This window comes from Erigeron canadensis, chromosome 4, assembly GCF_010389155.1.
Source record: "Erigeron canadensis isolate Cc75 chromosome 4, C_canadensis_v1, whole genome shotgun sequence".
Classification (NCBI taxonomy): Eukaryota; Viridiplantae; Streptophyta; class Magnoliopsida; order Asterales; family Asteraceae; genus Erigeron; species Erigeron canadensis.
In genome coordinates, this window is record NC_057764.1 from 36,288,917 (window position 1) to 36,311,971 (window position 23,055).

Consider the following 23,055-nt stretch of genomic DNA (forward strand, 5'->3'; position numbering starts at 1 on the left):
TAGACTCATTTATACATAATCAAATGCATTTGCTTTCTAAAGAAAGTGTGGTTGTAACTGTAAACAAGCTCTTGGTGCTTCTGACATACTAGTGGTGGTAATCGGTTTTATTTACCCTTAATTAGCAAGTCAAAAGCTACAATAGTCAACTAGAAAGAAATAGAGTCCATTGGTCCATTTGCATTCCAGATAAAACATTTCAAACATTTACCGAATCAGCCAATATCGAGTAATTATCAAACAGCAATTGAACTTTTGACCGAAATCGGAAAATTAAACCTGAAATAATAATTATTATTCCTACTAAACAACTTTTACATCAAAACATATCGATCTATTAATTATCAAATTAATAGAACTGGAGAACCGATTAATTATGTAACAGTGACGTCGGTAACAAAATACAGAGACTAGTACGGAACTTAACCGTTTGATGACGAAAACAGTTTAATTAATGAATTCACTTCTTTTTTAATCAAGAAATTTCTCAACAGTAAAACTTCTTAGTAGATTATATCGATCTACAAAAGTAATCGGTAAAACCGTAATTTGGCTATTTCACACAGTTAAATGGATACTTAATTGAATTAAATTTTTTTACAGCGAACATTAATAAGTAATTTAATTAATTACTTCAATACATAGAGAGCGATATAGATATAGTTACAGCGCACCTGTAATAGCAGTTACGGATGGCTAGAGCCTAGAAGAAGATAGAACACCTGACATTAATTCACAGATCGATCCATTATCAATTATCGTTTATATGAGTAATACATACTACCTGTGTATATATATATATATATATATATTGTGTGTGTGTATGTGTGTGTGTTTAAGAGAGAGGGAAGAGGAACGGAGAGAACCTAATTAACTGAAGGAATGTGTGAGAGGAAGCTACTGAAGTCTGATCATGAGATCATATATATATAGAAGAGTGAAATGATAAGTGGTCATTGAAGTTTAATTATATTAGGACTAAAAAGTCTGTCTAACAGATTTCCTAAAAAAAGGGATCAAGGCGGGAAATTTGAGTTGTACAGGTGGCCTCATCATATTGGAGCACTCTTGATCAAAGAGTCTCACACGCCACCGGCATGTTAAGTGGTGATCCACTTGAATGGTGGAACCTTGAAATAGACTCCTTGGGGATCGATCTTGCTAACTCCATTCTTGTGTGAATTCAAACAAATGATCATTGCTAAGTATTGTCCACCCTATGAAATGAGGAATTTGGAGGAAGAATTTACTAAGCTCACTATGAAGGGAGCCGATCATGTGGGGTACACTCGCCGATTTGGCCAACTTCTAGACTCATACCCCATAAACCGAAGATAGTAGAAGTATGTTGTCGGCTTGCCCATAAAGTGAGGGTGCTTGTTACTCACCCTACCATGCCACTAACGATAATGAAGCTATCACTCGAACCGCTAGTGTCACCATGGAGCTTGTGAAGGGTGGTGAGCTAGGAAAGAATGAAAACAAGAGGAAAGATGTGCCCGAGTCTAGTGGCACAAAGAAAGATGAAAGAAACCACCAAAAGAGACCATCAAGAGGTGGAAAAGTGTTTGCGGCGGTCGTGCCGGCAAGGGAGGCTAACACCGGGGCTATCCTTTATGCCCTCGGTGTAATCGTCATCATAGGGCTCACACTCGGTGTGATGCTTGCTTTCATTGTAATCAAGTGGGTCATATTTCAAGGATGTGTCCTACCAACCCTCGTGTCGCTCCTTTGAATCCTATGCCTCTCAATGTTCGATATCCTCCTATGGCCCGGGTACTTGTTACGAGTGTGGTAGCCAAGACCACTACCGTAATAGGTGTCCCAACCTCATTGGCCAACAAGTTCAAGTGACCGTGCACCCGAATCAATTGCAAATTGCCGGTCCCAATCAAAATCGAGGACAACAAGGTCAACAACAACAAGCTCCTCAACAACAACAACTAGCACCACGTGGAAGAGCTTTTGCCATGAATGTGGCCGAGGCTCGTGTCGATCCCCATGTTGTAGCAGGTACTTTTCTTCTCAATCACCAATATGCTACCGTGTTATTTGATTCCGGGGCCGATTATAGCCTCATTTCTAATGATTTCCTCCCGTTGATCGATGCTAGTCTTAGCCCGTTGTCATATTATTTTGATCTCGAAATGGTAAATGGTGGATTGTCTAGAATTAGTCAAGTTGTTCGTGATTGTGTGCTAGAATTATGTGACCACCCGTTTTACATAGATTTGATGCCTTTTGATATCGGTAGTTTTGATGTAATCGTGGATATGGATTGGTTGTCGACTATGAATGCGATGATCGATTGTGGTAGTAGGGTTGTGAGGATACCATTGGAAAGCGGGGAAGAATTGGTGGTCCAAGGTGAGACAACCGAGCCATGGGAAGGAAAAATCTATAATGTAAACGTCACCAAAGTTGAATTGAAAACCGTTCCCGTAGTTAAAGATTTTGCGGATGTTTTTCCGGATGACCTACCGGGTTTGCCTCCATCTCGTGAACTTGATTTCCGTATCGATCTCATTCCAAATGCTTCTCCAGTGGCCAAGGCGCCTTATCGCTTAGCCATGACCGAAATGCAAGAGTTGGCCGCCCAACTCAAAGAGCTCCAAGACAAGGGTTTCATTCGCCCTAGTCAATCGCCATGGGGAGCACCGGTTTTGTTTGTCAAGAAGAAGGATGGATCTTTCCGCTTGTGTATTGATTATAGAGAATTAAATAAGTTAACGGTGAAGAATCGTTATCCACTTCCTAGGATTGACGATTTATTTGATCGACTTCAAGGTGCTCAATATTTCTCCAAGATTGACTTGAGGTCGGGTTATCATCAATTGAGGGTCCATGAAGATGACATTCCTAAAACTGCTTTTCGAACAAGATATGGGCATTTTGAATTTACGGTGATGCCTTTTGGGTTGACCAATGCACCGGCGGTGTTCATGGATTTGATGAACCGGGTGTGTAAACCCTACTTAGACCAATTTGTCATTGTCTTTATTGATGACATTCTTGTTTACTCCAAAACAAAAGAAGAGCACGCCGAGCATTTGAAGTTGGTGTTGGAGTTACTCCGGGGAGAAAAGTTGTATGCCAAGTTCTCCAAATGTGAATTTTGGCTAGAAGAGGTCCATTTCCTTGGTCACGTGGTGAGCAAGGATGGTATTCATGTGGACCCAAGTAAGATTGAAGCGGTTAAGAATTGGAGACGACCCGAAACGCCAACCGAGGTTCGCCAATTTCTTGGTTTGGCGGGTTACTATAGACGGTTTATTGAAGCCTTTTCAAAAATCGCCCAACCCTTGACCTTGTTGACACAACGGGAAAGGAGGTTTGATTGGGGTGATAAACAAGAACAAGCTTTCCAATTGCTTAAAGACAAATATGTGATGCACCAATCTTGAGTTTGCCCGATGGACCCGATGTTTTGTTGTGTATTGTGATGCATCCGGGCAAGGCTTGGGGGTGTTTTGATGCAACGTGGAAAGGTGATTGCATATGCTTCAAGACAATTGAAGGCGCATGAAAAGAATTATCCGACGCATGACTTGGAGTTAGGAGCGGTCGTATTTGCTTTAAAGTGTTGGGGCATTATTTATATGGCACTAAAAGTGTGATCTATACCGATCACAAAAGCCTACAACACATTTTGATCAAAGCGAGTTGAATATGAGGCAACGGAGATGGCTAGAGCTTTTTAGTGACTATGATTGTGTTATCCGGTACCACCCGGGTAAAGCAAATGTAGTAGCCGATGCCTTGAGCCGGAAAGAACGTGTGCACCCAAGGAGAATTAGAGCCATGAGCTTGACCGTGCAAAGAAGTGTTCGTGACACCATTATTGAAGCTCAAAGAATGGCTACCTTACCGGAAAACTTCATTAACGAAGCATTACATGGATTGGAAGAACAATTTGATCGGAAGGAGGATGGTGGTTTATATTTTGTAGATCGATTATGGATTCCCGTTTATGGGGGTCTAAGGATGAAATTAATGGACGAAGCCCATAGGTCGGCGTACTCGGTTCACCCGGGGTCCGACAAGATGTACTTTGGTATGAGAGATTTGTATTGGTGGTCGGGTATGAAAAGGACATTGCTAAGTATGTTAGTGAATGCATTACATGTTTGCAAGTCAAGGCCGACCACAAGAAACCACCGGGTTGTTAGTTCAACCGAGAACACCGGTGTGGAAATGGGAAGAAATTGCTATGGACTTCATCACGAAGTTACCAAGGACGAGTAGTGGTAAAGACACCATTTGGGTGATAGTTGACCGGTTGACTAAATCGGCTCACTTTTTAGCCATCCGGGAAAATGATAAGTTTGACACCATGGCGCGTTTGTACATCAAAGAAGTGATATCCAAGCATGGGATGCCGATTTCCATTATAACCGATCGGGATGCCCGATTTACTTCAAAGTTTTGGAAGGCGTTCCAAGAAGCCATGGGTACTCGACTTGATATGAGTACGGCGTTCCATCCACAAACCGATGGTCAAAGCGAAAGGACGATTCAAACACTTGAAGATATGTTAAGGGCTTGTGCCATCGAATTTGGTGGCAATTGGGACACACATTTACCGTTGGTCGAATTCTCCTATAATAATAGTTACCATGCTTCTATTCGAATGGCTCCCTTTAGAGCCTTATATGGGAGAGATTGTAGGTCGCCATTAGCTTGGGCGGAAGTTGGTGAAAGCCAACTCATTGGGCCCGAGATTGTCGTTGAGACGACTAAAGTGATCTCACAAATCAAGGAGAAATTGAGGGTAGCCGGGAACGACAATTGAAGTATGCTAATGTGAGGCGAAGGCTCTTGAGTTCGAGGTAGGTGATTTTGTTTTGTTAAAGGTGTCTCCTTGGAAGGGCGTGGTTCGTTTTGTTAAGCGTGGCAAGTTAGGGCCAAGGTATATAGGCCCATTTAAGATCTTAGAGCGTATCGGTCCGTTGCTTATCGTTTGGAACTCCCTCAAGAATTGAGTGGGGTTCATAATGTCTTTCATGTGTGTAACCTTAGGAAGTGTTTGGCGAATCCGGCACTCCATGTACCTCTTGAAGAAATTCAAGTGGATAAAACGTTGAAGTTTGTAGAAGAACCGATAGAGATACTTGATCGTCAAACTAGGAAGTTGAAGAATACTCGGTACACGATCGTCAAGGTTAGATGGAGAGCTAGACGCGGACCCGAGTTCACTTGGGAACGTGAAGAGTCTATGAAGGCCAAGTATCCGCATTTGTTTAGTAACTAGGGTTTTGATAGAATTTCGGGACGAAATTCCTTTAACGGGGGAATAATGTAACATTCGAGAAATTAACTTTTGTTGACCCGTTAGTTTTGTGTACATTTGATTAATGATGATCATTTACTCTATATATGATCGAGTTTGACTATGATTTATTGTGTTCAAGGTGAATATGCATTTTATATATAATGATCGTTTTTAGTCAAGTTGTGTTTACATGATATTCAAGGTGTTTTATGAGATCGAATGGTCGTTAATGTAACGGTCGATTGCTAACTTGTGGTGAAACTAGATTGATTAAGCAAATGAACTATCCATGGGTCAACCCATATCCTAGACCCATACCCATGACCCAACCAAAGTCTTACACCCCTCTCCTCTCATTCATTCATTTCCCTTATCTCTTTCTCTCTCTTAAACGCAAGAGCTTTTAACTCTCTTGCACTCTCCTCCTTCTCTCTAAAATTAATACATCAAATTAAATGTTTCAAACAAGATTTTGTTAGGGTTATTCATCTATATCATCATCTTATCAACATATCAAAATTTGGGTTTATAAGTGCAAGAAATCATCCAATTCGGTTCATTTTCGGGTTTGACACTTTGGTGGAAGATTTGGTAAGTTAAAACTATCTCATATTCACCATTACATGTTTATAATCATGTTTCTAATCATATTCAAGTGTTTCCGGGTCACGAATTGAGCCAAAAGTCGAATTAGGGTTCTTGTTGCTAAATGGGTCAAAAATGAATTTTTCTTGTTAATTTGATAATGGGTCGAAATGATGAAGTGGGTTATGCCCAACCATGTCTAAGAATACTTGTGTATACCTTAAGTGAGTCTTTTTCCCTTCAAAAATTGGTTTTAGGTCGATTTAGGGTTTTGGTGTTCTTGGTGAAGTCTTGGCCGAAAATCAACATCTAATTGATGTTATGGAATGAAATTTTGGGTTGGGAATTGTTTATCCACGTCCATTTATGTGTGTTTGAGCTTCACAAAGTCGAATTTGAGGTTAAGTGTTAGTTTTGGGGGTTCATGGGTCGGTTTTGAAGGTCTTGGGGTAGTGTTTGGCTCATTTGGGGGCTGCTGGTCGACCAGGTGCAGACCTGGGCTTGCTGGGCAGTAATTCCAGGCTGCGGCGCAGTGGCTGGGCAGGATCCTTGACTGCGGCGCAGTGAAGAAACACTGCTGCGCAGTCTGTTACTGCGGCGCAGTTGGTGCCTTTATTTATTGAAACATTTCCTAGCTCGACTTTAGTTATCCTAGGATCGTCTCGACCTTTCCGAAATGTCCTCTTATGACCTTATTGGTGCTCTACACAAGACAAACCATTCGTTCAAAGTCGTGAGCCAGTTTTGGAACCAAAATTGAGATTTTAACTCAAACTATATACATATATATACATATTTCTTTTGATCCGTAAGTTCGTTTTGGACGTATGACCTATCGTTGAAATCGTGGGAGAGTCTACTTTCTCATGGTATAATCCTTTTGAAGTAAATCCATTTCCATTTCTAAAAATGTCTTGTCAAAGTGTCTTGTTCTTACTCGGAAAAGTTGTTTAAGCGTTTGTGGGTTTGTGACTCGGTTTAAACTTACTAAATCAACTTGTTTAGGGTTATAGAGTTGACTTTGATGATATTATGATATACATTCATAGGTTGTGGACTCGTAGCGGTTGGTGAGCGTTAATAACCCTTTGTTAACTCGTTATTGTTGCTTGGAAACCAAGGTGAGTTCATAGCCCCTTTCTTTACATGATTGTGGGGTGAAAAGTGTACATCGTGTTCATAGTTTAGTTTGATCGTTATATGTTCCTGTATGTGTAATCAAGGTTGTGTGGTTGTTTGGCTAGTTTATCAAGGTTATATGCTCGTTTGAATCATGAATCAAGGTTATATGATTGTTTGGCTAGTTTATCAAGGTTATGTGTTCATTTGAATTGTGAATCAAGGTTGTGTGATTGTATATGTTTGTATCAAGGTTATGGGGTTCATTAAATGATCCAATCAAGGTTTCAAGGCTTGGTGATCGTTTAACGATCCCAATTATGAGATCATTAATGATCCAATCAAGGTTTCAAGGCTTGGTGATCGTTTAACGATCCCAATTATGAGATCATTTAATGACCCAATCAAGGTTTCAAGGTTGTGTGATCGTTTATCGATCCAAATCAAGGTTTCAAGGTTTTATGATCATTTAATGATCTAATTATGTTCATATCAAGGTTAAACGGTTATTATCCCGACACTTGTTTCTTATAGTCAAAATCTACGAACTCACCAACTTTATGTTCACGCTTGTTAGTACGCTTTTCAGGTAATCAAGTGAATCAAAGACGTGATGGATGATTGAATTGCATGTGATAGGATTGAGCTTGGACTCTGTGGATCCGTGATTCATTGCACCCGTTTATGGGTTATGCCTAGGATCGTTAGCCATCATTTGGACTATCTCTTTTGTAAACTATTGATGGTGTTGTGCTCCTTGTGCATTATTTGATCCGTAACTTGTAATGGTACTTGAGTTATGTATGGATTACTCAATCCTTGAATGCATTTAGCACCTCTACTTAATTTCCATGTCACGCTGAGCTTTTCTACTAATGCCCCAAGTTTCCGCCTTGTTGGGGTGTTACAGTTTCGGTTGAGGAGAAGAACATCATCAATCGATGATCTCAGGTTTGTCTTTTGTTTTTATATTTTATCGTTCAATTCGATTAAAAGGACTATAATTGTGACAGTTTGCAGCATACGATATTTTGCCTTAGTTATTGTAACAATCAATGCCAGGATTAAAAGTGATTATTTTTAACAGAAATGCACATGTGTTTTAGGATAGGTTGCACTGGCAAAATGATAAACGGAAGGAAAAAATATCAAAAAAGAGCTTGGTAGCAAGGTCGAAAGCTATGCGAATTAACCATTTTGTAGTGAAGGTGAATTGGAGGAGTGGGCTGAAGTTTTGATGTGTGGTTTAAAAAAACGGATATCTATTGAAAATATGAAAGAGTGTTTAGAAAAAATCACTTTGGGAAGAACAAAGGACGTGGGAGGAAACAGGATTACAAATTTGGGTTATGGTGGAAATAAAATGTTAGGTGACTAGAAAAGATGAACTTGGTCAACGTATTTTGTTCGTAGCACACACACAATAAGTAATGTCCCTGGTCAACGTCCAGGGTTAAAATAACTAACTTGTTACTTTCTAAAACAGACAAACTATTTCTACAAATTTAAGTACTAGCAAGATGGTCCAATATAATCCAAACACACTAAAAATAAATTAAAATTTCGTAATAAAGTCGGTACTTTTGTGAATTATAAACAAATTTGGGCAGATAACTTAGGGTTGTTGGCCATGGGCTTAGAGACCTACCTTGATTCGGATTGAGACTTAAAGTCAAAAATCATACTTGGGCTTTTTGATGGTGGGCTTTTGAGTTGTTTTATAAGTATATTTTACGCATGCATGCAAATATCTAGATGACATATAGGAAAAATGTTTGCACCTCCAGAGCTGTCATAATATTCTGCATTGCCACGGCAGCTTCTGATTCCTCGAATTTTTTACCCTTCTCAAGATGGGATTGGAGTGTCTGGCCTTTGCACATTTCCATAATCATGTACCTTAAATGTCCCTCTTCATGAAAATCTTTTAGCATCGGAATGTTCGGATGAGATAACTTCTTCATTATGGAGCTCTCTTCAGATTGATATGCTTTTTTGACCACTTTAACAGCATAATGTTTTCTGGTTTGCATATCCTCACACTCATAAACTTTTGCTGAGCTTCCCTGACCCAATGCTTTAACGACCACGTATTTTCCTCTTATTATGTGTCCCGTCAGAAAATCCATGTCTGTAACACAAAACCAAATTAACCATATATAGATGATACTTCCATGTCTACTAAAAGCATATGTTGAAAATATATGATCAGCGGTACATCTGAAGAAGTATAATGCTTGAGATTAAAAACCAATTGGACCCAATAGACTCATTTATACATAATCAAATGCATTTTGCTTTCTTAAAGAAAGTGTGGTTGTAACTGTAAACAAGCTCTTGGTGCTTCTGACATACTAGTGGTGGTAATCGGTTTTATTTACCCTTAATTAGCAAGTCAAAAGCTACAATAGTCAACTAGAAAGAAATAGAGTCCATTGGTCCATTTGCATTCCAGATAAAACATTTCAAACATTTACCGAATCAGCCAATATCGAGTAATTATCAAACAGCAATTGAACTTTTGACCGAAATCGGAAAATTAAACCTGAAATAATAATTATTAATTCCTACTAAACAACTTTTACATCAAAACATATCGATCTGTTAATTATCAAATTAATAGAACTGGAGAACCGATTAATTATGTAACAGTGACGTCGGTAACAAAATACAGAGACTAGTACGGAACTTAACCGTTTGATGACGAAAACAGTTTAATTAATGAATTCACTTCTTTTTTAAATCAAGAAATTTCTCAACAGTAAAACTTCTTAGTAGATTATATCGATCTACAAAAGTAATCGGTAAAACCGTAATTTGGCTATTTCACAACAGTTAAATTGGATACTTAAATTGAATTAAATTTTTTTAACAGCGAACATTAATAAGTAATTTAATTAATTACTTCAATACATAGAGAGCGATATAGATATAGTTACAGCGCACCTGTAATAGCAGTTACGGATGGCTAGAGCCTAGAAGAAGATAGAAAGTAAATCGATCAAGAACACCTGACATTAATTCACAGATCGATCCATTATCAATTATCGTTTATATGAGTAATACATACTACTTGTGTATATATATATATATATATTTGTGTGTGTGTGTGTATGTGTGTGTGTTTAAGAGAGAGGGAAGAGGAACGGAGAGAACCTAATTAACTGAAGGAATGTGTGAGAGGAAGCTACTGAAGTCTGATCATGAGATCATATATATATAGAAGAGTGAAATGATAAGTGGTCATTGAAGTTTAATTATATTAGGACTAAAAAGTCTGTCTAACAGATTTCCTAAAAAAACGGGATCAAGGCGGGAAATTTTGAGTTGTACAGGTGGCCTCATCATATTGGAGCACTCTTGATCAAAGAGTCTCACACGCCACCGGCATGTTAAGTGGTGATCCACTTGAATGGTGGAACCTTGAAATAGACTCCTTGGGGATCGATCTTGCTAACTCCATTCCTTGTGTGAATTTCAAACAAATGATCATTGCTAAGTATTGTCCATCCTATGAAATGAGGAATTTGGAGGAAGAATTTACTAAGCTCACTATGAAGGGAGCCGATCATGTGGGGTACACTCGCCGATTTGGCCAACTTTCTAGACTCATACCCCATCTAGTTAAACCCGAAGATCGAAAGGTGGAGAAGTATGTTGTCGGCTTGCCCCATAAAGTGAGGGTGCTTGTTACTCACCCTACCATGCCACTAACGATTAATGAAGCTATCACTCGAACCGCTAGTGTCACCATGGAGCTTGTGAAGGGTGGTGAGCTAGGAAAGAATGAAAACAAGAGGAAAGATGTGCCCGAGTCTAGTGGCACAAAGAAAGATGAAAGAAACCACCAAAAGAGACCATCAAGAGGTGGAAAAGTGTTTGCGGCGGTCGTGCCGGCAAGGGAGGCTAACACCGGGGCTATTCCTTTATGCCCTCGGTGTAATCGTCATCATAGGGCTCACACTCGGTGTGATGCTTGCTTTCATTGTAATCAAGTGGGTCATATTTCAAGGATGTGTCCTACCAACCCTCGTGTCGCTCCTTTGAATCCTATGCCTCTCAATGTTCGATATCCTCCTATGGCCCGGGGTACTTGTTACGAGTGTGGTAGCCAAGACCACTACCGTAATAGGTGTCCCAACCTCATTGGCCAACAAGTTCAAGTGACCGTGCACCCGAATCAATTGCAAATTGCCGGTCCCAATCAAAATCGAGGACAACAAGGTCAACAACAACAAGCTCCTCAACAACAACAACTAGCACCACGTGGAAGAGCTTTTGCCATGAATGTGGCCGAGGCTCGTGTCGATCCCCATGTTGTAGCAGGTACTTTTCTTCTCAATCACCAATATGCTACCGTGTTATTTGATTCCGGGGCCGATTATAGCCTCATTTCTAATGATTTCCTCCCGTTGATCGATGCTAGTCTTAGCCCGTTGTCATATTATTTTGATCTCGAAATGGTAAATGGTGGATTGTCTAGAATTAGTCAAGTTGTTCGTGATTGTGTGCTAGAATTATGTGACCACCGTTTTACATAGATTTGATGCCTTTTGATATCGGTAGTTTTGATGTAATCGTGGATATGGATTGGTTGTCGACTATGAATGCGATGATCGATTGTGGTAGTAGGGTTGTGAGGATACCATTGGAAAGCGGGGAAGAATGGTGGTCCAAGGTGAGACAACCGAGCCATGGGAAGGAAAAATCTATAATGTAAACGTCACCAAAGTTGAATTGAAAACCGTTCCCGTAGTTAAAGATTTTGCGGATGTTTTTCCGGATGACCTACCGGGTTTGCCTCCATCTCGTGAACTTGATTTCCGTATCGATCTCATTCCAAATGCTTCTCCAGTGGCCAAGGCGCCTTATCGCTTAGCCATGACCGAAATGCAAGAGTTGGCCGCCCAACTCAAAGAGCTCCAAGACAAGGGTTTCATTCGCCCTAGTCAATCGCCATGGGGAGCACCGGTTTTGTTTGTCAAGAAGAAGGATGGATCTTTCCGCTTGTGTATTGATTATAGAGAATTAAATAAGTTAACGGTGAAGAATCGTTATCCACTTCCTAGGATTGACGATTTATTTGATCGACTTCAAGGTGCTCAATATTTCTCCAAGATTGACTTGAGGTCGGGTTATCATCAATTGAGGGTCCATGAAGATGACATTCCTAAAACTGCTTTTCGAACAAGATATGGGCATTTTGAATTTACGGTGATGCCTTTTGGGTTGACCAATGCACCGGCGGTGTTCATGGATTTGATGAACCGGGTGTGTAAACCCTACTTAGACCAATTTGTCATTGTCTTTATTGATGACATTCTTGTTTACTCCAAAACAAAAGAAGAGCACGCCGAGCATTTGAAGTTGGTGTTGGAGTTACTCGGGGAGAAAAGTTGTATGCCAAGTTCTCCAAATGTGAATTTTGGCTAGAAGAGGTCCATTTCCTTGGTCACGTGGTGAGCAAGGATGGTATTCATGTGGACCCAAGTAAGATTGAAGCGGTTAAGAATTGGAGACGACCCGAAACGCCAACCGAGGTTCGCCAATTTCTTGGTTTGGCGGGTTACTATAGACGGTTTATTGAAGCCTTTTCAAAAATCGCCCAACCCTTGACCTTGTTGACAACGGGAAAGGAGGTTTGATTGGGGTGATAAACAAGAACAAGCTTTCCAATTGCTTAAAGACAAATTATGTGATGCACCAATCTTGAGTTTGCCCGATGGACCCGATGATTTTGTTGTGTATTGTGATGCATCCGGGCAAGGCTTGGGGTGTGTTTTGATGCAACGTGGAAAGGTGATTGCATATGCTTCAAGACAATTGAAGGTGTAACACCCCGACTACGGCGGAAACACGAGATGTCACAGAACGACATGGTACAAAAGGTTAAATGGAAAACACCTTAATTAAAGTCTTAACCCATTTCAAATTAAACGATTACATAGTTCAAAGTAAAGTGTCAAAATCATAACATAAGTCCAAATCCGAATAAAAGATAAACATGTTTGCATTACAAGTCTTCGTTCGCCATGCAAACACATGGCCCAACAGCGGTCCATAGGCATACCTACTGCTCTAAACCTGAAAAGCATGAAGAAAAAGTGTCAACTACGAGAGTTGAGTGAGTTCATAGGTTTTTAACTAATACAATAAGTACATAAACACATCATTACAAAATAAATTAAGATTCACCAATTTAACGAATACTTCCAAATCATCCTTTGATAATCGTTCGTTCAACTCAATTTTAACCCATGTAAATAAATTCTTGTCACATGACTACACGGTCAAATTCCATTATCTTTGATGAGTAAATACTTGAGCCACTACTACTACCATTTTATTCAAGTCCGATTACAATCCAATAATTCAATTCATAGCACAAGCTGTCAATCAAGTGCCGTAATAATAATAACAATAGTGATAACGGGTCGTGCCATGGAGACGCCCGATTATCTTAAGGTAGTTAGAACACCCGGGGGCCAGACTAGAAGTGGAGGTTGTCACGAAGGCAACCAACCTTCCAACGGTACGCTTTGGGTGGGCGGACGAAACCTAGTTGCGCAACTAACTAACTACAGGCCTCCACTTTCGGAGTAAATAGTAGTGTACCGAACGACGCGGTTTGACAGAACTCAAGCTCATCACATAAATTCTTTATTAACATTTCATACTCATATATCAAGAATCATTTCATATAACAAACTCTCTTTCAAGAAACATTGCATATATATAGAAAGCAGTTTCATTTATCATACTTTTCACCCCGAAAGTAAAACACATAAAAAGAGTTTGAAAGGGGGCTATGACTCACTTGATTTGAGAGTAAAGGGGGCTGATCAAATACGAGATGGGTGCCTAGCGATGTCGTTCCCCAAGCAAGCCTAAACCATGGTATTCAAATATACACAACGTAAGTGCGTATTACATGAACTAGTGAGCTAGATCATGAGATTTATGCTAGTAGGCTTGCCTATCTTTGGTTGTTACTTAATTATGGAATCAAAGTGTATTATGATGTTCAAGATGTTTGGTTAAATTGGGATTGATGGTAAGAGTAGTTTTTGCGTCAAGCGTTTTTGCGCGTTTGTTGAAATTTCGGTAATTCGGCTTTGATTCGCGAGATTTCTTTTGCACACTTTGCTTTGTACTATTAATTGATATTGGTACAGTAGTATTTTGGATTTTAAAATATATTTTCTGATTTATATTAATTTCCTTGATTTATTATTATTTAATTAATTATTTATTCCATTTATTCATTAATTAATTAAATAATTCCTTATAATTATTCTTAGGTTCTTAAATTACCTTTAAAATTCATAGATAATTATATTTTGATTATCTACTGAGTATTATGCCTTTAAACTTGTAATATTATTTATTCATTTATTTATTTAAGCTTTATTACTTATTTATTTAATAATAGTAATTAATTAGTGATTTTTAACTTAGCTAGTTATTCTTAAATTATGTAAAACTTGGTTCTTTCCTTGAAATTAATTTTCCCCAGTAGGTTTAAGTTATTTTAACTCTATTTATGTGATTTTGTCCAAGTTCATGATTCATATAATTTATTATTGATTTATTTATTCCTTAAAATCCCTTTTAAATTCATTAAATTATAAAAACACTTAGAAATCATCACAAGAGCTTTTGTCTAAAATCCCAGGCCCTTTTTAGGCAACTTTTATCAAATAAAATTTGTAACCATTCAATCTCTCTTGTGTTCTTATAATTTGAGGACTTTTAAACATAAAATCGTTTACCGAAATAGCGATTTTTGCCTCATTTCTCAACCAATTTAAATGCTTCAAAAGGGATTTTTGTTCTTATTTCATTTTGTCCAGAATGTCCATCATATTTTGATGGGTTAAGTCGTGATTGTGGTGGTGGTGTGCTATGTGCAATTTTGTGCTTTCGGTTGGTGATTATTTGACCCGAAAAGACTATTTTTGAGCTTATTCTTGCCATGCATCAAATGACTTGAGTTTTATACTTTTAATATGTCATATTTCCAGTATGTTCATCACATTTTCATGGTCATATAGTTATGGTGCATGTGTGTGCTCAAAATGCATTTTAACAAGTTTTCGGTTTTCGATTTCAAGCCTATTTTGCCTTGTTTGGTTCCATAATCATATTTTTGTTATTACCATAATTTTTCCAGAATATTAACTTTGATTTTAACACATTTTTCACCTATGACAAGCCTAGCTTCATCTCATAATCCAAACAATAATCCAACATTCTTAAATCTAGCATATATGCACTTAAATCAACACTTTTTAACATAAAGCTTTAACCATCAAAAATCCATTAACATAAAAAAAATATATTTTTCATGAAATATTCCAGAAATATAAATACAAATATTTATATATCATGTTCACCTTTTATATAAAAAGTTACTTTACAATCTATCAACACATAACACCTTTTTGAAGCTAGCTTTTATAGATCCAACACTTTATCAACAAAATCTATAATTTTTATGAATATTTCCAGAAATATCACTTTCATAATATGCATGAATATAGCCATCTTTCAAAAGAAAAATCACATCAAAGACTATTAAACTTATATCCACACTTTTGGGTCTTAAACTAGTTGAATCCTTGGATCTTTCTTCATGGATTCAACATGCATGAGCATGGAAAGAAAGATCCTATCAACTTTGCCCTCATCAAGTGTATATTCAAAAGAAAACATGAAGAAAACACAACCTTTTGATAAAACCTTTTTAATATAAACAAGAACAAGATTAATCTAGTAAAGAGATGAAGATATATACCCTTGAAGAACAAGTTTTGATGATGAAAATGGGCAGAAAATTCGTGACTCCTCAAGCCTCCAACACCCTAGTTTCAACCTTAAACAACCCTTAATATGTAGCTTAATCAAACCCTTGTTTATTCTAACCTAAACCCTTATTATTAACAAGTGTTTAGATGAGTTTTTGTTCTTGTTCTTGGTTGTATAGGGGCTGCCGAAATGGAGAGGGAGAGAGGGAGAGAAGGAAGAGTTTTTGAGAGAAAATGAATTGTGTGTGTGTTGGGAGAAGAAAGTGTTTGAGTGTTAATTGCCTTGGAAGTGTAAGAATGTGTAATTTGAAAAGGAGTGTGTGTGCTTAAGGGGGGAAGGGGCCGGCCTCATGAGGGGGGGAAATGGAGGGGTTTTGTTTTTTTTTTTGTATATAATTTTGTTGTATAAGTATAAGTGTGGATTTAATTTGTAAGTGTTTTGTTAGTAAAATATAAGAAATTAGTTGTTTTAGTTAGGAATATGTATATGTGTGTGTAAGTCATGTATATTTATGTGTGTGGATATATTTTTGTATTTTTAGTTGGTTACATAGGTCATTGGTTGTAAATTTGTATTAATTTCTAAGCTTATATACTTACTTATTAAATTTTCGACGCTTTTTCGTACATAATACGTCTAATTATATTTTTAGTTGGAAATTTTATTTATCATGATCATATCCTCTTGATTTGGTTTTATTTTTGATTTGTTGGGCAATCCATAAGAATTTTGACTGGTATCTCAATTTGTGAGCCTTAAGTTATTATTATCGTATCGATTGATCACCTCTAAAAATTTTTGTTCCGAGGTACTTTCATTGGGAAATCCTTTTACATATCATTAGCTTTAGATTACTAATTTGGGGCATTACCTACTAGCTTCAAGTATAACTAGGGCTTGCGGGAACGTAAACAACCTAACTAGCACATATATAATATTAAAAGTACGGTTGTTACATCCTTACCCCCTTAGAAGAATTCCGTCCCGGAATTTGAGTTTGCTTAGGGAGTAAGTGCGGATATTTCTCACGTATGAAGTCCTCGCGCTCCCATGTAAATTCGGGTCCGCGCTTTGTATCCCATCTGACTTTAACGATAGGGATCTTGCTCCTCTTAAGGCGTTTCTCATCGCGGTCAAGAACTTCTATTGGCTCCTCGCGAAATTGGAGCTTATCTTCCACTCGTAGTTCCTCGAGTGGGACTACTTTTGAATCATCCGCCACGCATTTCTTTAAATTGGACACATGGAAAGTGTCGTGGACATCTCCCAATTCTTGAGGTAATTTCAACTTATAGGCCACGGGGCCTATTCTAGCCACAATTTCAAATGGCCCAATGTATCGAGGACTTAACTTTCCTCTCTTACCAAATCTCACTGTTCCTTTCCATGGCGACACCTTTAGGAGCACTTTGTCGCCAACTTCAAATTCTAGGGGCTTCCTTCTTTGATCCGCATAACTCTTTTGCCGATCTCTGGCGGCTTTAAGCTTTTCTTTAACGATAGCTACTTTGTCCGTTGTTTCTTGGACAAAATCGACGGTAGCTAGACTTCTTTCGCCCGTCTCTATCCAACACATTGGAGACCTACACTTGCGTCCATATAACGCTTCGAACGGTGCACATTGTATGCTAGAATGATAGCTATTATTGTATGTAAATTCAGCATAGGGCAAGTGCTCATCCCAGCTTCCACTAAATTCTAATGCACAGGCTCTTAACATGTCCTCCAACGTTTGTATTGTTCGCTCACTTTGTCCATCCGTTTGGGGGTGGTAAGCCGTGCTTAATGCTAGTGTTGTGCCCATTGCCTCTTGCACGTGACCCCAAAAGCGTGAGGTAAATCTACCATCCCGATCGGATATTATGGACAACGGTACACCATGTAGCGTTACAATTTTCTCAACGTACAAGCGAGCTAAACGCTCGGTGTTCCAATCTTCTTTGATGGGAATGAAATGGGCTGATTTCGTAAGACGATCAACTATCACCCATATAGCATCATGACCTTTCTTTGTTCGAGGCAACTTTGTCACTAGGTCCATTGCTATTTGCTCCCACTTCCATTCGGGAATCTCTGGCTGCTTTAATAGACCAGATGGCTTTTGGTGCTCAGCTTTGACCATCGCACAAGTCATGCATCGGCTCACATATCGGGCCACGTCTCCTTTCATTCCCGGCCACCAAAAATCTCTTCTTAGGCCTTGATACATCTTATCCGCGCCCGGATGAATTGAATATTTCGTATTGTGAGCCTCATTCATGAGTATGTCTCTTAAACCATTCACTTTTGGTACCCAAGCTCTTCCCTTGAAGTATAAGATGCCTTCATCATCCTTATCAAACCTCATTTCCATACCACACAATGCTTCATCCTTAATGTTCTTCCCTTCAAAGGCCTTTGCTTGGTCTTCTAAGAAACGATCTCTTAGAGACATTCTTACTTGTAAGTGGCTGATTCTTGCCCTTTGCACCTTGGTATTCACCTTCCTGCTAAGAGCATCGGCAACGACGTTTGCCTTCCCCGGATGGTACTTGATTTCACATTCATAGTCATTCAGCAGCTCCATCCATCTCCTTTGCCTCATATTCAGCATCTTTTGATCAAAGATGTGTTGCAAACTTTTGTGGTCGGTGAATATGGTGCATTTAGTGCCATAGAGATAATGTCGCCATATTTTCAAGGCGAATACTACGGCTCCTAACTCCAGATCGTGTGTCGAATAATTTTTCTCGTGTGGCTTCAATTGTCTAGACGCGTAGGCAATGACCTTGTCTCTTTGCATAAGCACGCACCCAAGTCCTTTATTCGACGCATCACAATATACCACAAATCCTTCCATTCCATCCGGCAACGCTAGTATGGGTGCTTCACACAACATGTTCTTAAGCGTTTGGAACGCCTGTTCTTGTTCTTCACCCCATATGAATTCTCTTGACTTTTGGGTCAATTGGGTCAGAGGTACCGCAATTTTAGAGAATCCTTGGATGAATCTTCGATAATAACCTGCCAATCCTAGGAAGCTACGCACTTCCGTTGGCGTCTTTGGCGCCTCCCATTTCTTAATCGCCTCTATCTTGGATGGGTCCACATGAATTCCTTCTTCGTCTACGAGATGTCCAAGGAATTGGACTTGGCGGAGCCAAAATTCACACTTAGAAAACTTCGCATACAACTTCTCGTCTCTAAGTAATTGCATATTATTCTTAAATGCTTCTCGTGTTCATCCTTACTACGAGAATATATCAAAATATCATCAATGAATACTATGACGAATTTGTCCAAGTATGGCCTACAAATTCGGTTCATTAGATCCATGAAAACGGCAGGCGCATTTGTGAGACCAAATGGCATCACCAGAAACTCGTAATGTCCATAGCGCGTTCTAAAAGCCGTTTTAGGTACATCTTCCTCTCGTACCCTCAACTGATGATAGCCGGATCTAAGATCGATTTTCGAGAAATGCGATGCTCCTTGAAGTTGATCGAACAAATCGTCTATTCGTGGCAGCGGATACCTATTCTTGATCGTCAGCTTATTCAACTCCCTATAGTCTATGCACATCCTCAGAGATCCATCTTTCTTTTTGACAAAAAGAATTGGAGCACCCCATGGCGAAGAACTAGGTTGGATTAAACCTTTATCAAGCAATTCTTGTAATTGCTCTGAAAGTTCTCGCATCTCGGAGGGCGCTAGCCTGTACGGTGCCTTAGCTACGGGGGCTGCCCCGGGAACTAAATCAATCGTAAACTCCACTTGCCTCGTGGGTGGAAGTCCAGGTAGTTCGTCAGGGAACACATCTAGAAAGTCCCTAACCACCATGACCTTATGAGGATCCTTACTTTTTACTTGCTTATCCACTACTTGTGCCAAGTATGTGTGATATTCCTTACGTAAATATTTCCTTACTTTCATAGATGACACTATCTTGGGTTGGACTCCCGCCCGATGGCCTTGTATTATGAGCACCTCATCATTATCCAAGGGAATTCTAATGACCCTTTCATGGCAAAGTATTTCAGCACGCATCTTAGACAACCAATCCATTCCTACTATCACATCAAAACTTCCTATCTCGATGGGAATCAAGTCTATACTATAATCTTTCTCGTCTAAAGTTAACGTACAGTCAAAATAATTTCCTTAGTCCTATACTCGTTTCCATTAGCATATTCGATATAGTAAGTTTCATCAAGCTCATTAGGTTTCTTACCAATCATATCCTTAAATTCAAAAGAGATAAAACTTCTTTCGGCACCAGAATCAAACAACTTAGAGGCATATACATTATTTAATGGAAACGTACCTACGATGACATTCGGGTCATCACGCGCCTCGTTCACTCCCATTGCATAGACCCTTCCTCCTGCTTGCCTTCCTTGGTTTCCTCGGTTTCCTTGGTTGTTGTTATTCCCTTGATTCCCCATGTTTGCTTGATTCCCACCATTTCCTCTGTTCCCACCATTTCCTTGATTCATTCGGTTTCCATTGCCTTGGTTCACTTGGTTTCCACGATTTCCGACATTCCTAAAGTTCCCACGGTTACCATTTCCATCCCTACGGTTGCCTTGTGCCCTTCTCAATCTAGGACATGCATTCCTCCAATGCTCGGTACTCCCACATTCATGACATCCATTCCGATTCCCTCCAACTCTTATTCCACTTCGACAAGTTGCAGCGAGATGCCCAAATCGGCGGCAAATCGTGCACTGCTTGCATTCATCACGATGGTGGTTCCCACAACGGTTGCATCTTGGTGACAGCCCGTGGTTCGGGCCGGGGTTAGCTTCATTGATACCATAATTTCTCACAATCTTCTGCCTCTTATCAGGCCCACTCCCCTTATGATCACCGAATCGGCTCCCTCCACCTTGCTTGGAACTCGCCTCGCCTCGCGAGTACCTCCCAGTCCTAACTAGGTCATTGACTAGCTTCGTCGACAAACTCACAGCTTCTCCCAGTGTGGCGGGGTTCGCCGTCGTGACCATCAATCTCACTTCGGGCGCCAATCCATAAACAAACCTTTCCACTTTCTTTGCTTCGGTGTTCACCATATCCGGCACTAGCACACACAACTCATGGAAGCGAATCGCATACGCCTCCAACTCCATTCCTTTCATGGTGTGGTTCCAAAACTCGATTTCCAACTTCTGAACTGCTGGCCTAGGGCAATATTCCCTTTTCATCTCCTCTTTGAACTGCTCCCATGTCAATGCATTCATTGTGGCGACACTTCTCGTGGTGACTTGGAGGTTCCACCAGGTTAGTGCTCTCCCTTGAAGCTTACTTGCCGCAAACTTGACACGGTCGGCAGGTGTACAATCAACTAGCTTCAAGTATAACTAGGGCTTGCGGGAACGTAAACAACCTAACTAGCACATATATAATATTAAAAGTACGGTTGTTACAGAAGGCGCATGAAAAGAATTATCCGACGCATGACTTGGAGTTAGGAGCGGTCGTATTTGCTTTAAAGTGTTGGAGGCATTATTTATATGGCACTAAAAGTGTGATCTATACCGATCACAAAAGCCTACAACACATTTTTGATCAAAGCGAGTTGAATATGAGGCAACGGAGATGGCTAGAGCTTTTTAGTGACTATGATTGTGTTATCCGGTACCACCCGGGTAAAGCAAATGTAGTAGCCGATGCCTTGAGCCGGAAAGAACGTGTGCACCCAAGGAGAATTAGAGCCATGAGCTTGACCGTGCAAAGAAGTGTTCGTGACACCATTATTGAAGCTCAAAGAATGGCTACCTTACCGGAAAACTTCATTAACGAAGCATTACATGGATTGGAAGAACAATTTGATCGGAAGGAGGATGGTGGTTTATATTTTGTAGATCGATTATGGATTCCCGTTTTTGGGGGTCTAAGGATGAAATTAATGGACGAAGCCCATAGGTCGGCGTACTCGGTTCACCCGGGGTCCGACAAGATGTACTTTGGTATGAGAGATTTGTATTGGTGGTCGGGTATGAAAAAGGACATTGCTAAGTATGTTAGTGAATGCATTACATGTTTGCAAGTCAAGGCCGACCACAAGAAACCACCCGGGTTGTTAGTTCAACCGAGAACACCGGTGTGGAAATGGGAAGAAATTGCTATGGACTTCATCACGAAGTTACCAAGGACGAGTAGTGGTAAAGACACCATTTGGGTGATAGTTGACCGGTTGACTAAATCGGCTCACTTTTTAGCCATCCGGGAAAATGATAAGTTTGACACCATGGCGCGTTTGTACATCAAAGAAGTGATATCCAAGCATGGGATGCCGATTTCCATTATAACCGATCGGGATGCCCGATTTACTTCAAAGTTTTGGAAGGCGTTCCAAGAAGCCATGGGTACTCGACTTGATATGAGTACGGCGTTCCATCCACAAACCGATGGTCAAAGCGAAAGGACGATTCAAACACTTGAAGATATGTTAAGGGCTTGTGCCATCGAATTTGGTGGCAATTGGGACACACATTTACCGTTGGTCGAATTCTCCTATAATAATAGTTACCATGCTTCTATTCGAATGGCTCCCTTTAGAGCCTTATATGGGAGAGATTGTAGGTCGCCATTAGCTTGGGCGGAAGTTGGTGAAAGCCAACTCATTGGGCCCGAGATTGTCGTTGAGACGACTAAAGTGATCTCACAAATCAAGGAGAAATTGAGGGTAGCCCGGGAACGACAATTGAAGTATGCTAATGTGAGGCGAAGGCCTCTTGAGTTCGAGGTAGGTGATTTTGTTTTGTTAAAGGTGTCTCCTTGGAAGGGCGTGGTTCGTTTTGTTTAGCGTGGCAAGTTAGGGCCAAGGTATATAGGCCCATTTAAGATCTTAGAGCGTATCGGTCCAGTTGCTTATCGTTTGGAACTCCCTCAAGAATTGAGTGGGGTTCATAATGTCTTTCATGTGTGTAACCTTAGGAAGTGTTTGGCGAATCCGGCACTCCATGTACCTCTTGAAGAAATTCAAGTGGATAAAACGTTGAAGTTTGTAGAAGAACCGATAGAGATACTTGATCGTCAAACTAGGAAGTTGAAGAATACTCGGTACACGATCGTCAAGGTTAGATGGAGAGCTAGACGCGGACCCGAGTTCACTTGGGAACGTGAAGAGTCTATGAAGGCCAAGTATCCGCATTTGTTTAGTAACTAGGGTTTTGATAGAATTTCGGGACGAAATTCCTTTAACGGGGGAATAATATAACATTCGAGAAATTTACCTTTTGTTGACCCGTTAGTTTTGTGTACATTTGATTAATGATGATCATTTACTC

The 23,055-nt window shown here is 39.8% G+C and overlaps 1 protein-coding gene across 1 annotated transcript; it reads right to left on the reverse strand.

The window, feature by feature from the left end:
* Positions 1-8,727: 8,727 nt before the first annotated feature.
* On the reverse strand, positions 8,728-9,105 carry LOC122597503 (calcium-dependent protein kinase 2-like). Its single transcript, XM_043770093.1, has one exon. The coding sequence runs from the start codon at positions 9,103-9,105 to the stop codon at positions 8,728-8,730; it is 378 nt and encodes a 125-aa protein (XP_043626028.1).
* Between the last annotated feature and the right edge of the window lie 13,950 nt (positions 9,106-23,055).